Here is a 12,377-nt window from a genome sequence, read left to right as displayed (position 1 = left end):
TCCCAGCTAACTTGGACCAAGATTTGAAAAAAACCTAAGCGTTCTTCAGAAATGAAATTGCATGGATGTTGTTAAGGTTTACTTAAAGTTACAGTACCATTTTTTTATCGTCCTACTTCAATAATTATTCGAGATAAATTAACTTTTTAAATATAGCTTGAAACGTTCAGGCGTCAATAGGAAATTTGTGAAGCTCCACAAATATTGTCCAACCCAGATATTTCCAATGAGATAACTTAGCGTGGCCATTTTAATTAGACAAAAATGAAAGCCTGCGGAGTTTAAAAAATACCACGTGACAGCGTGCTCCACGCACCTGAACGCGCCGCGATTACAGCGCTCTCATTCGCTCTTTGCAAAAAACATCGCTCGCTTCGCGCCTTTCGTGCTGTACACGACAGAGCTTCGTGTTGTGGTTGGTTCCAAGATAAGCGCCAGTGGGTTCGGGCGGCAGTTGAAAGAAAGCCGGCTTTCCTTTCTGCGGCGATAATTGCGCTATCACACTAGCAGAATGCACAATGTGTTACCAGCGGCGGGTCAGAGCTGAGCAAAGATAGAAGCCCTTTCTCCGCAGCTAGGAAAAGGCGCGGTGCTGGCAGTGCTGGCGAAAGTTAATTTGTCTCGAATGATTATTCAAGTAGGATGATTAAAAAAAATGGTACTGTAACTTTAGATAAACCTTAACAACATACAGGCGACTTCAGTTCTGGAGAACCCTTAGGTTTTTTTCATTTCTTGGTCCAAGTTAGCTGGGACGCCCTGTATATCGAAGAAACATGGCAAATAGCTACAGCTGTTGGTTAATAACTGCTTGATTGATTGCACCTGTTATACCAATCAAAACAATAGTTTTAAGAAATATGTCACACAAGGAAAAGTACTGCCTGTTCTGTGTGGGCACTGGTATTGTTGTCTTTCATTTTACTGAATTTAGTGATTTGCAGAGTAATGAAAAGCCAACAATATGAAAATAAATAGTTTGCCTGTGACGTGGCCTTAGATTTTTCAGGAGTGTGCATAGATTTTTTCTGGAGCCTGTCTGTTTGGAAGGGTGTGCCTCTCTAGATTTGAGTGAGCCTTTCCAGCAGGCAAGGCCTTTGCTGACAAGCTAGCATAGAGCTGACCTTGTTCCGTTCATACAATGCGTGCTCTGCCGTTCACCTTGACGAGTGAAGATTGCATATGCATTGCCCTGTAAGCGCATACAATCAGTTTCGCTTGAGTAGAGCAGCTGATCAGTCTGTTGAATGCTTCACTGCACACACTGCACTGTCTGAGGCAGAGGCTTGAGGAGCCATTGGACACCCTGGCTTTGAGCGTGTAAGGTGCTTGCCGTCTCCTCCCGGATAACACATCGGGGTTTGTGCACTTTTGAGCTGGAAAACTTCGTGGACCTATCTGCATGCTTTTATTTAGCAAGGTTGTCATCACACTATTGCAAGTATATTGCCTTGCCAAGTGAAAGTGTAATCAGTTGTATGCACAAATTGAAATTTGTTGGTGTATGTGGTGTTAAGTTCTAGTTTCTGTTCCGTTATTACCTTACATGGTTAGTGATCTTTGTGTTAGTATTGTAGACGGTGCATGTAAGGAAAATAAGTGTGATACATTTTTATGCCTCTGGAATGTGCTTGGGGGCAGCCATTTATTGGGAGCTGACTTGTCTAACTTAATTTCTTCAGGTTGCTGACGTAATGAAACCTTTTCATCATTCTCCTCCAAATTAAGTTTCAAGCAAAACTAGGTGCAGTTGGCTTGCACCGCATTGAAGTGGACTTGGATTTCGTCACAGCATACCTGTTTTTCTGTCCGCCTTGTGGAATTCTGCTCAGAAGGGCTGGCAGGTATCGGAGCTGGATAACATGATGAGCATTGTATAATAGCAGTTTTGGTTTAACAGTGTGCAACAAAATTTAACATTTCTTGTAGCCATTGGTTTGGATACGCTGGAAGGTTGAATAGTTTGCTCCAACTTTCACCTTAGCAACTTTTGTTTCTTTGATTTCATCATGCAGGGCTATGTTAAGGAAGTAGCTGCGAATGTGCTAGGTTTCTTCGCCCTGTACTACATTGAATTAAGCATGATTTGAGAAGACACAACATCCATTGTGTCTTTTATTGAAGCTACACTGCACTGCAGCGCTACAAATGAAGTGCAGGAGAGACCTTTTAAGCTAAATTTTTAGAGTTTGGCTTACGAGCCAAAGTGGGAATGTTTTCTGAGAAGACAAGTCAAAAGGAGAACCTGGCACTGTAAGTAGAGTATCCTGTGTTACCTTAGCTAGTAACAAAAATCACATTTTTTTTTTTGCAAGAAACCTTTGATGCTTTTGTTTTTACAAACCTCGTGTTTGCGGTGACTCGGGTAAAATTTCGCTGCTTGCCTGCAGCCCATTCCCAAAGTGAGCTTGGACCCTGCGAAAAGGCCGCGGGAAGGACTGGTCCGAACAGGACACAGGCTGGGATCGGGCCCCTCCGCACCTGTGCCTACGTCTGATGTGCTTGTGGAGAGAGACATCAGCCTAGTGCCAGCTGACTACTCCAGTGAAGATTTCGGCGACGAGAAAGCCCGCCAGATTCTTCCAGAGAAGGTGACCAGCTTTTTCATTAAAGGAGTGGAGACACTAAATTTTTCGAAGGGTTTTTGCTCTGAAATGATGCGTACAACATTAGTAAACATAGATAACCACATGGAATTGATCAGTGCTCAACAAATAATTTGTAATTAAATTTTTCTGTTACCTTGTTCATTCGCGTCGAAGTAGCATCGAAAAAGCTTTGCATTTAGTAAGTTAGGTATGGATTGTAGGCGAATTTCACTTGGCGATTCATGTTTAGTAATATCTTTCGCATCATTCGAAACCATAAAATCAGTCCGAAAATTTTTGCGCATCTACCCCCTTAAGTGCACTTGTTTGTAGTACCAATATGAGCCGCAAGACCATTGTAAAAATGGGCTTTATTTTTTATTCTTGTGACTGTTGTTTGTGTAAGATGCTGTTCGTTAAGTTTTTATTACCTTAGAACCTGCTTAGATGGCTAGTGACAGTGACTGTTACGCAAAGCTCGAATTTTTATTGCCACCATCTGGAGGAGTGTACTTAGTACAATAGAAAATTTCTAATGTTCTTTGCAAATTTTACTTCAGTTTCAGAATTCAGTTGGGTGGGCATATTCTAGAATTTTTTCACAAATACTGCAAACCTATATCTATAAAAGTAGCCTAGTCCCCTTGTTACACGCGGAATCCGCCTTTTGCATGACGATGTTGTGCCGCCACACGGGAGCCGCTAGGAAACGAACTGGGAAGAAGAAAAAGAGGTGCAGATAGCAGTGGAAGATGACCAAAGGTCAACTGACCAACGAATGCACGTTTTGTGCAAGTTTGGGCTGGCGAGGAGTTTGCATGAGACGATGGCCACGACGTGCCGCTAGCCGTCGCTTGAGCCGGAGAAAAAGTGGGGAATGCGTCTGACGCATACAGCTTCAAGTGACACTGGCCCGTGGAAGTGGCTGTGAGGTGCTGTGCGGCCACGGAGTGCTTGGTGTGCGCTCTTGTAGAGCTGCAGGCAGCAGGCAGTTACATTTTTCCAGATACAATTATGGATATTGGATGCATTGATGATCCCTCTACAATTTCCTTATTACAAACGAACATTTGATTGCCGCAGTTGAAAGTTAATTAGTGCTGGTCAGTTAGCCCCTTAATTAGTATTTGGAACCTGTTTATTATAGCTTTTGCCATGGCCCCTGGCTATGATCACACTAAGACAGTTTTGCCTCTGAATGCTTATTTTTTAAAATTACCTAAACTCTTTCTTGAAACCTTGTATGTGGAGTTGGTCATCGATCACTGGGAGTCCTCATACCACTTCTGGCGCAGTGATGTGGTACAGCGGTTGAATGATGCGTCACTGCTGTGTGGTGACAGGTGGGACCACTAGTGCTTCTTTTGGGACCCAGGCTTCTCTTCCCGAGCAACCTCACATGACCAGTTATTAATTGAACTGCTACCTGCCACGGTGGGCAGTTTGCTCACAATCCTGTGGGCAGGTTGTGATGACGTCGAGAGGTCATGTGACCTAGGTGGCAGGTGGACAGTCTATGTGGGCCACCTAGGTAACTGGGTTATCCACTGGCCACACACAGTGGTGAAATTGATGACTAGGGATCTTAGTGCTGGCACACTAGAAAGCCAGGGTGGTCCGAAGCAAGCATCAACGTTTTATGTTCCCACTTTGATACTCACCAGCAATAAACATTTCCCCAATCCTTATACTTTAATCAAAGGCGACCCAGTACAGCGGCCAATATAAGCCTAATATCTGGAATGCTTTCATGCAGCAATCGTTGAAAGGTTATTCAGCAATTTTCCGCACTGGAAATGATGCATTGGTGTTGTTTTGTCAGTAGCTACCTAAGATTGACGATATTTAACATCACACTATGTGCATGCTATTGGTGGGCAGCACCAATGCTATGCGAGGTCAGCAGGGTGACTGCCGAGCAACGCTGAAGGTGCAGGCAAGAGCACTGGTCGACGTAGTTTGTGGAAACCAAATAGGACATTTTGTGTAATGCAAACATCGCAAGATGAAAAAAATACATGCAAGTGAGAACAGCCGAGCCATTCTCATAAACTTCATGGGCTCTGAAGCACTTTCTAGCGATGCGATCGCATCATCGCTTCTAGTGTTAGTGCACAGTAAAAGAAAATCTGCTGTTGCTGCAAATGTCAAGACATTGCTCACCTTAGCAGAGTGCCGCTGGCATCTTGTATCAAGCAAGTAACATGCAGTGGCTTTCCCTAAGCAACTATGTGAACAAACATTCGCACTATTGCACTGAAATCCTCATCGCTATTTTGAGAAGAGCGTATTCTCGCTAGGTAGATATTTATTCGTGGAGTATTTAAACATTACTTCAGCTAATTCACAATCTGTTTGCAAAGCAGGTTGAAAAAAAAAGCTACAAGCAGATACCAACAGCAACAGTAGTTATAGGATTGTTAGCAGGAATATTGTCCTTTTTATCGATATTGAAAAAATTAGATTTTCGTTTTGAATGTGCACAGTTGAGGAGTAGACCTGCATGTAGGCTAATTATGGCCCAGTGAGCAGGGGTGAAATCTGTGAAATAATAGAACCCTGTTGACATTCACTACTTGGCTGAAAACATTTGGTGACATGCATCATATGTGGGAAGATGAAGGTAATTTGACTTTTCCAGAAGCACCATCGATTATTGTGGCAGTGAACAAGCCAATACTTGCTGCTATTCAATGCAGTTTTATTTTTTTGTTAGCAAACATTTCATCCCGAGTGCGGTACCTGAGGTGTTTTGTAAGATACCTTGCATCGAAGAAGAAATGTCAATGTAAAGTGCAAAGCGCTGGTTAAGCACAGACAAGCAAAGTTATTTTTGGGCGCAGCCCTTCATAACCTGCAATCATTCCTGTTTATGCTTTGTGCATTCAATGCAGCCCGTTCCAGCACCAAAGCCAGCTCCACGGACCAAAGTGACCACTTCTCGCTGGGAAGACGCTGGTCCTATTGGGAGTGCCAACGGCCACAACGGGGACGCCCCATCATTTCTGCAGAAGGCGGCACCACGTACTCGGTCGTGCATGGCCTCGTCCTCGAGTATGGGGCCCTCGGCTGCTCCTCGCACTGCCGCCAATGTCCGTCGGCAGCCGTCACGCAACGAGGGCCGTGGTTTCAAAGGCAAGCTTCTCTGGGCTAGTTGGCTGCAAGCCTTTTCAGGCAGTTACGCACTAAGAAGGTGCCCGAGGTGAAACTTTGCTCTTAATGCAGTGTGATAGGGCAGAAATTAAGACTTACTGAAATTAAATTCAGGACAACGGAGTGAGGCTTTGAAAAGGAGAATGATAGGGATGCATGTTAGTGGACTGGAAGAGAGCAAAGTGGGTCAGGGAATGTTTTTTTAGTGGGATGGGTCTGACTGTGCTAACAGATGAAGGCAGCAAGCAAGGCACACAGCTAATACATGCAACGCTTTGCATGTGCACTTGCATGTGCCTGTGTTCTCCCACATGTCTTCATCTGTTTTATCGTTGGCCTCTCCCATTCATCACTCATGCTGATGTGCTTTCACTCTGTCACTGGTCTGCAGTGCGGGTGTCCAAGTACCGGCACTTGAATGGTTCGGTGGGCAGCCGGGACACCCAGATCACCAACCTGCCACCCATGTGCAAGACATTGCCAGGGGAGAGTGAAGGATTCCGCGCCAACACAGACCGCATTGCCCTGCCGTTGGCCATCTCTGGGGGCCACCTGGCAATCCTAGAGGTGCGTTTCACATCATTGCAATGCACTGGTGCACTAGGGCTGAGATGCAGCCTTTCTGTGCAGAAGTGTGGGGGGCAGGATGCATGGAGTGGCATCTGAATCTGAAGTCTGAGGAAGGGTAAATGAATGCAGTAGGCCCAAGAACAGGAGGGGCAGTTTTGCAGAGTATACCAGCTGCATGCATCAGACCAGCTTTGCCATGTGGTCAGTGCTAGTGTTACAGTGCATATTGTTTATGTTATGGTGTCATTGTGCTGTCATGATTTTGCTGCTGCTGTTTTTCTTTTCTTACTTCATCTGCTCTTATTACACTCCTTATAGTTTTTGTATTCATACTGCACTACATTACAGTCTGTACTTGTTGATTTTGACACCCTGCCCTGGTCTCAGAATAGTAACATAGATAAATGAACTGGAACATCTGTGCTCTGATCAGTGTTCTCGGATAATGCAGACAGCCTTAAAGTCGGTAAGCAAACTTCCGGGGGTATATCCACGAGACAGTTAGCTTTGGAACTGGCTCAGTTCTCCGTGGTTCGCCGTGTGCTATTGGCCGCTTCGCCTCATGACATCAGGCCGGCTGATGCCACGTGGCAAAGCAGCTAATTGTGGACAATGAACCGCGGAGAAGTGAGCCAGTTCAAAAAGCTAAACATCTTGTGGATTCTGCCCCTGGTCATCATCACTTGCTAGCAGATATCAGTGTGTGCAGAAATAAAGTGTGAACATGCAGCTAGTGTCACACTTTTGCACAGTGCTTGAGCAGTGTACAGTAGGCTGCAAAAAACGAAATCAGGCTCAACATTTACACAAATGTTGACTCCAGAACTTAGCAGCTGTAACTAGGTGTTGCTTTGTTTGCAGGGCAGTGTAGTGCTCAAGCATGCACAAAGGTCAACGCCAAATGTACTTTGCATACTACTATGATGCCAGTTTCCATACTATGCTTCCAGTTCGTTTTGCTGTTGTTTCATAGTTTAGCATTTTGTGCAGGCAGTATTTGGTCTGAATATCTGTATGTGTGTATTGACATAGATTCTGCATCTAAGGCTGTTCTGCTGCTGTAATCTGTAAAATATCTTTGGTAAAATTTGATGGCTCTTTGCTTGTTCTTTATTCGACCCAGCTGTCCAAGAGAGGCCGTCTACAATCTGGAGTTGTTCCCAGCCTCATCTGTGGTACCAGCATCATGGACTTTGCCTGGGACCCTTTTGATAACAGGCGCATTGCCATTGGTGAGTTCCATCCTCTACTTTTACGAAGCAGTAAAGCTATGGGAATTCCTTTTTTGCGAGGCTAATGTTATGTTTTGTGATCACTGCCATATTACGAGTGGATGACAATATTTAGGTTAAATATAAAAGCCTGCATTTGCCCTTTTTTATGCTCTCGTAGTAGAAACATGTGAAGTACAACAGTTAGTGTATAATTCAGTATAATGTGATTGTTTATTGCGTATGGCTTCGTATAAAGCATCGTTTCTGTTTAGCTTCTTGCAGGATTAAAATTTATCATGTGAACGTGGCTTCATAAAGAGGTTTATTTTAATGATGCACTTTTTTGCAACAGCCTGTACAATGCCTTGTGCAACTGGCTTGCTTTTCTACTTGACAGCATAAGCTAAAGTGTGAAATGTTGAACTTAAGAGCAAGTTATCACTAATCTGCTGCAATTCCAGCTTTCTGTAGTCCAAATGAAATTCTCTGCCCTGATCGAAGGTAGTCTGTGCTGATTGAAAAAAAAAAAAAACTGCATTTGTAGTGATACTGGGATTTGTTCCCAGTACTAACAGCATTTTAGGGCCGATTCTTTGTCATGAGACTGCCACTGCAGTTTGAATTCAAACGAGTCCACTGTGTGTCATGCTGAGCTGCATGCAGAGGCATAATATTGTGCACGTTTCTGAGGCCGTATTTTATTATCGTGCTGTTTTGAGCAATGCAGAGAGATAAGCATTATAAGGAGCATAAAAAACAGTGCACCAGCAATCTGGATAGTATACTTTGATATGAAGACTGCTGGTGACCTTAAAAGATAGCTGCAGCCAATCAGCGCATATGGTAGCCTGCACACATTAATCACTCGTGTAGTATGTTTTGAGAATAATGCTTGGACATAACAAATCTGGGACACCACTCTAAGTCATGTGAGGTGCTTTATTTATGCTGTTCATTGCTTAATTGGAGATTGTGTATCCTGCAGCTTATCTTTGTATTTAAGCCGCTTGGATTTCTCCATGTTGCATGCAGCATGCGATGATGGCCGAGTGCGAGTGTGGACTGTTCCGGAGGGTGGACTGCAGGAGAGCTTAACGGAGCCAGACTATGAGCTGAAGGGCCACACAGAAAAAGTGCATTTTGTCAAGTTCCACCCTACGGCCATTGATGTGCTGGCCTCAGGCTCCCACGATCTGACTGTCATCATCTGGGACATGGCAACCCGCGAGAACAAGATCTGCCTCCAGGGACACACGGACCAGGTGGGGCATTGTGCATACCCTGGACTGCATAGAATAAGCATTTGTCTAGAATTTTGGCTTAGACTAAATCCTTTTTGCAGAGTTTTTCATGCCATTAGTCTAAAGCTTAATGTTGGACCAGATTGCCTTGTAGGCATTTTTCTATATCGATTATCTTTTCCCTAAAGAGAGAATAAATTGAGTTAAACGTTTTGTTAACTGGTGGGGCCAGAACTGAGTTAGGCTCTTGCTTTTCTTTGCACAGTGCAGCAAGATGCGATGCACTTTAATTTTTACATCTCATTGCTAAAAGAAACTCGCACCTTTCAGTGTTAAACCCTGAGTCTTGACGTTTGAGGAATTCACTGACCGCCCAGGTAATGTATTGTTGGAATAAACTATTAATTGCAACTTCATGCTTCATTTTAATTCAGCAAATTTCACTTTTCGGCAAAATAGCTCTTGGTAAAAGTGGTTCATTCTGTTTTCTTCATCTGCTGTCAGCACCCATGAATAACGATGTGCTTATTGCTAATGGCACGCCAAGAAAGTGTTGCACATAAAAGATTGAACAATACCCAGTCTCATCAAAACTAACAGTAAGAAGCAAGCCTGGAAGGATCCGCACCTCTTCTTTTTTCATTTGAAAACTGAAATAAGTACAATAAAACTGTGCAATTGTACTGGACCCACAGCCAAGGCTAGTGTCGGGTCCATCACAAGGATACCTTGCAAATGCAGCAGGTGGAGAGAACACTTCTCACATAAATAAATTCAAAATAATAAAATCACAATACTCTTTGCGCATCAATTTCATTAAAAATATGTCCGTGTATACATTTGTTGTTCATGCGAACATTCTTTGTACATAGCCTTAACCAAATCATTTTGGCCCAATATTTACACCCCCAACCGTCCTCAAAATTAGACCCAGCAAGAAATTTTGAGGGATTGTGACAAACTACTTTTAATTTTAACATCGTTAGGAATGCCATTCCATATTAGTGCACCGTTGAACTCAGCCTTTTTACCGTATGTTGTGCGGCATATTGGTAGGTTAAAATGGTTTGAATTTGCACTATTTTATGAATTGTCTTGTATGAATTTTATGAATTGTGCTGTCCTCACTTGGCGCAAAGAAGTGTGTTCTAAGTTAGTTTGAACACGCAACCCCAGAAAAGGACCAGAATGAACTCTGGAGACAAAAGTATACCATATAGTCTTGTAAGGGCCACACTTTTTTTCGACGATTGTGACAGGGAGCAGGAGGAGGAAAAACATTTTAACGACCAAGAAAAGATGTTGACTGAGTTGGTGGTCGGAGTCCTCAGTCTAGGACCCCAGTGGCCTTGGCCAATGAGTGCACCATTTGAATGAGCGCTCGCTGGCTCTCCAAGGTGACGCCGGTCAGTTGCACCTCCCACTGCTAGGGTGGCATGTCCTGTATCTGTAAATGTTCCGGTATAGCCCGGCACCCCCATGATATATGAAAGTGTCATACTAACGCTGCTCCAAGGGCAGGTGTTTTGATATTGGTTGGGATGGATTTTGTGGAATCTTGAAAAAGTTTGGAAAGGTATTGCTGTAAAAACCGGACTACAGGTCGGACCGGAATATAGGTCGACCCGCCCCAACTAACCAATTCTAAAAATGAAAAAAATATTTCTCAACGGAAAAAGTATCGATAGACATCCTTACCTTGAAACAAATGCGACTCAGGTTGCACAATGGTGACAGTATTTATTTTCATTTAAATGCTGCTCGTATGTACACCCAGCCAATTTTTCAACAGTATTGCACGCCCATCGACCCGCGTTTTTGTCAGCACCTTATCACAGCGCCGCTTTCACGCAGATGCATTCGGCAGTCACAGGCAGCGATCTTGCACGCAGCTGCCGGAAAACTCCGCAACCTTTCCTTCCAATTCTGGATACACTGTGGTCTACCCACAAAATGATGCTTTCTTTTGGTTGCTGAAAGTTGTAATACTCAGCTTCTGCCTTCGCCAGTACCGAATGCTCTTTTCGGATACTCCAAATTCGCGCTGTGCCGTTGTTGTCTCAATTTTTCTTGAAGGCAAATGTGAATTGCCATTGGCTTCCACTTATTTTGAAACAAAATATGAAAAAGCAGCCTTTATAACCAACATAGCTTTGCAACAACGGAAACGCAAATTGTCGGTGCCACAATGTCGCCACGGCGTGCTGCTACTGATGGCGATTGTGACGGAGGCTGTTGACTTCAGCCGCCCATTGTTGCATGACTTAAGTAGTTTTTTCGCCAGTGCCCGGTATATTAGATGGGGGTTGACCTTTCGCCATGGTTTTTTGAAAAAAGTTCGACCCATATTCTAGTCTTTACGGTAGTTTGAATTTGACGCCAGGCGTAAGCGTCCTCTGAGGTGAGGTGCCTGTGTGGTGGTGGATAAATCTGGTGGTCGAGCCGCCGGGCCTCAAGGGCTGCTTGATGCAGTCCTCGCATGAGACCGCTGTTTTTCGATAGAATTTTCCCATTGCAGCGGAGCCCTGATTATGCGTTTCTTTCTTATGTCATGACACGCATTTTTATGATGAATTAGCGCAGTCCTAGCGAATCCTTCAAATACATAATGCTTTGGAAGTATGGATGATAGGATGCATTCCTGACAACTGCTGCAAGTTAACCACATTAAGCAAAACAGATGGCTAGATCAGTTGACTGGCAGACATCACGTATTTCTAAGACCAAGATCCTCCGAAGATCTGACGCTTGACTGGCAGTAATGATGCTTTGGCCGACGGTTCAGAGCGGCGCACCAGTGTGAGGTGGCATTTGCCTGGCCTGCTTTCCTACGTGCTTCACTGTTGAAGGCGCTGCAAGAAAATCGATCATACGTTTTTTTTTATGAGGTTATTGTGTGATGGTAGACTGGTAACAATGTTAGGCTTTCTATATATAACTGCGACTAGATGCAAAGCCGTGCCGCCGCGGTGGCTGAGTGGTTATGGCGCTCGGCTGCTGGCCCGAAAGACGCGGGTTCGATCCCGGCCGCGGCGGTCGAATTTCGATGGAGGCGAAATTCTAGAGGTCCGTGTACTGTGCGATGTCAGTGCACATTAAAGAACCCCAGGTGGTCGAAATTCCCGGAGCCCTTCACTATGGCGTCCCTCATAGCCTGAGTCGTTTTGGGACATTAAACCCTCATAAACCAAACCAAACCAGATGCAAAGCACTTTCGCTATGGCTTCGAAGTACGCTAAGCCTAGTGACAACGGGCGAACGGCGTGCTACTACTATGGTGCGTATCGTCTGAGCCTGCCAAGTGGCATGTCACCGCAAGGAAAAGCACCGCTAGCGTGGGTACTCTATTCTAGTTTTTTGCTCAGCATAACGTTCTGTCCTTTCTGGTGCAAACGCAGAGCACTCAAGACAAGTTAGCAGCACTGAGGCACCACATGTTCGAGATTCCATGGTGGAGTATGGCACGCATGGTTGTACCAAGTAGCACAGGCAGTTATCATCTTGTCACTTCCTAGCATAATGTACCACATGAGTAGAATGACGCGCGCATGAAGCAATTCTTTTGGCCGACTTTTTTTCTTTTTTTTTTCGAATTGTGGCTGTCAAGTTGG

General features: G+C 44.3%; 1 protein-coding gene across 2 annotated transcripts in view; it reads left to right on the top strand.

The window, feature by feature from the left end:
• Positions 1-12,377, top strand: part of pod1 (coronin) — a 38,449-nt gene that overhangs the window by 15,565 nt on the left and 10,507 nt on the right. For both annotated transcript variants that reach the window (XM_077663028.1, XM_077663029.1), the window contains exons 14-18: positions 2,391-2,591; positions 5,483-5,723; positions 6,133-6,308; positions 7,435-7,543; positions 8,558-8,787. In XM_077663028.1, the coding sequence (XP_077519154.1) occupies positions 2,391-2,591; positions 5,483-5,723; positions 6,133-6,308; positions 7,435-7,543; positions 8,558-8,787 (957 nt within the window). The remainder of the gene's footprint in view (positions 1-2,390; positions 2,592-5,482; positions 5,724-6,132; positions 6,309-7,434; positions 7,544-8,557; positions 8,788-12,377) is intronic.

The sequence above is a fragment of the Amblyomma americanum genome, chromosome 4 (genome assembly GCF_052857255.1).
Source record: "Amblyomma americanum isolate KBUSLIRL-KWMA chromosome 4, ASM5285725v1, whole genome shotgun sequence".
Lineage (NCBI taxonomy): Eukaryota > Metazoa > Arthropoda > Arachnida > Ixodida > Ixodidae > Amblyomma > Amblyomma americanum.
The sequence above is the reverse complement of the archived record's forward strand: the minus strand, read 5'-3'. Positions and strand labels throughout refer to the sequence as shown.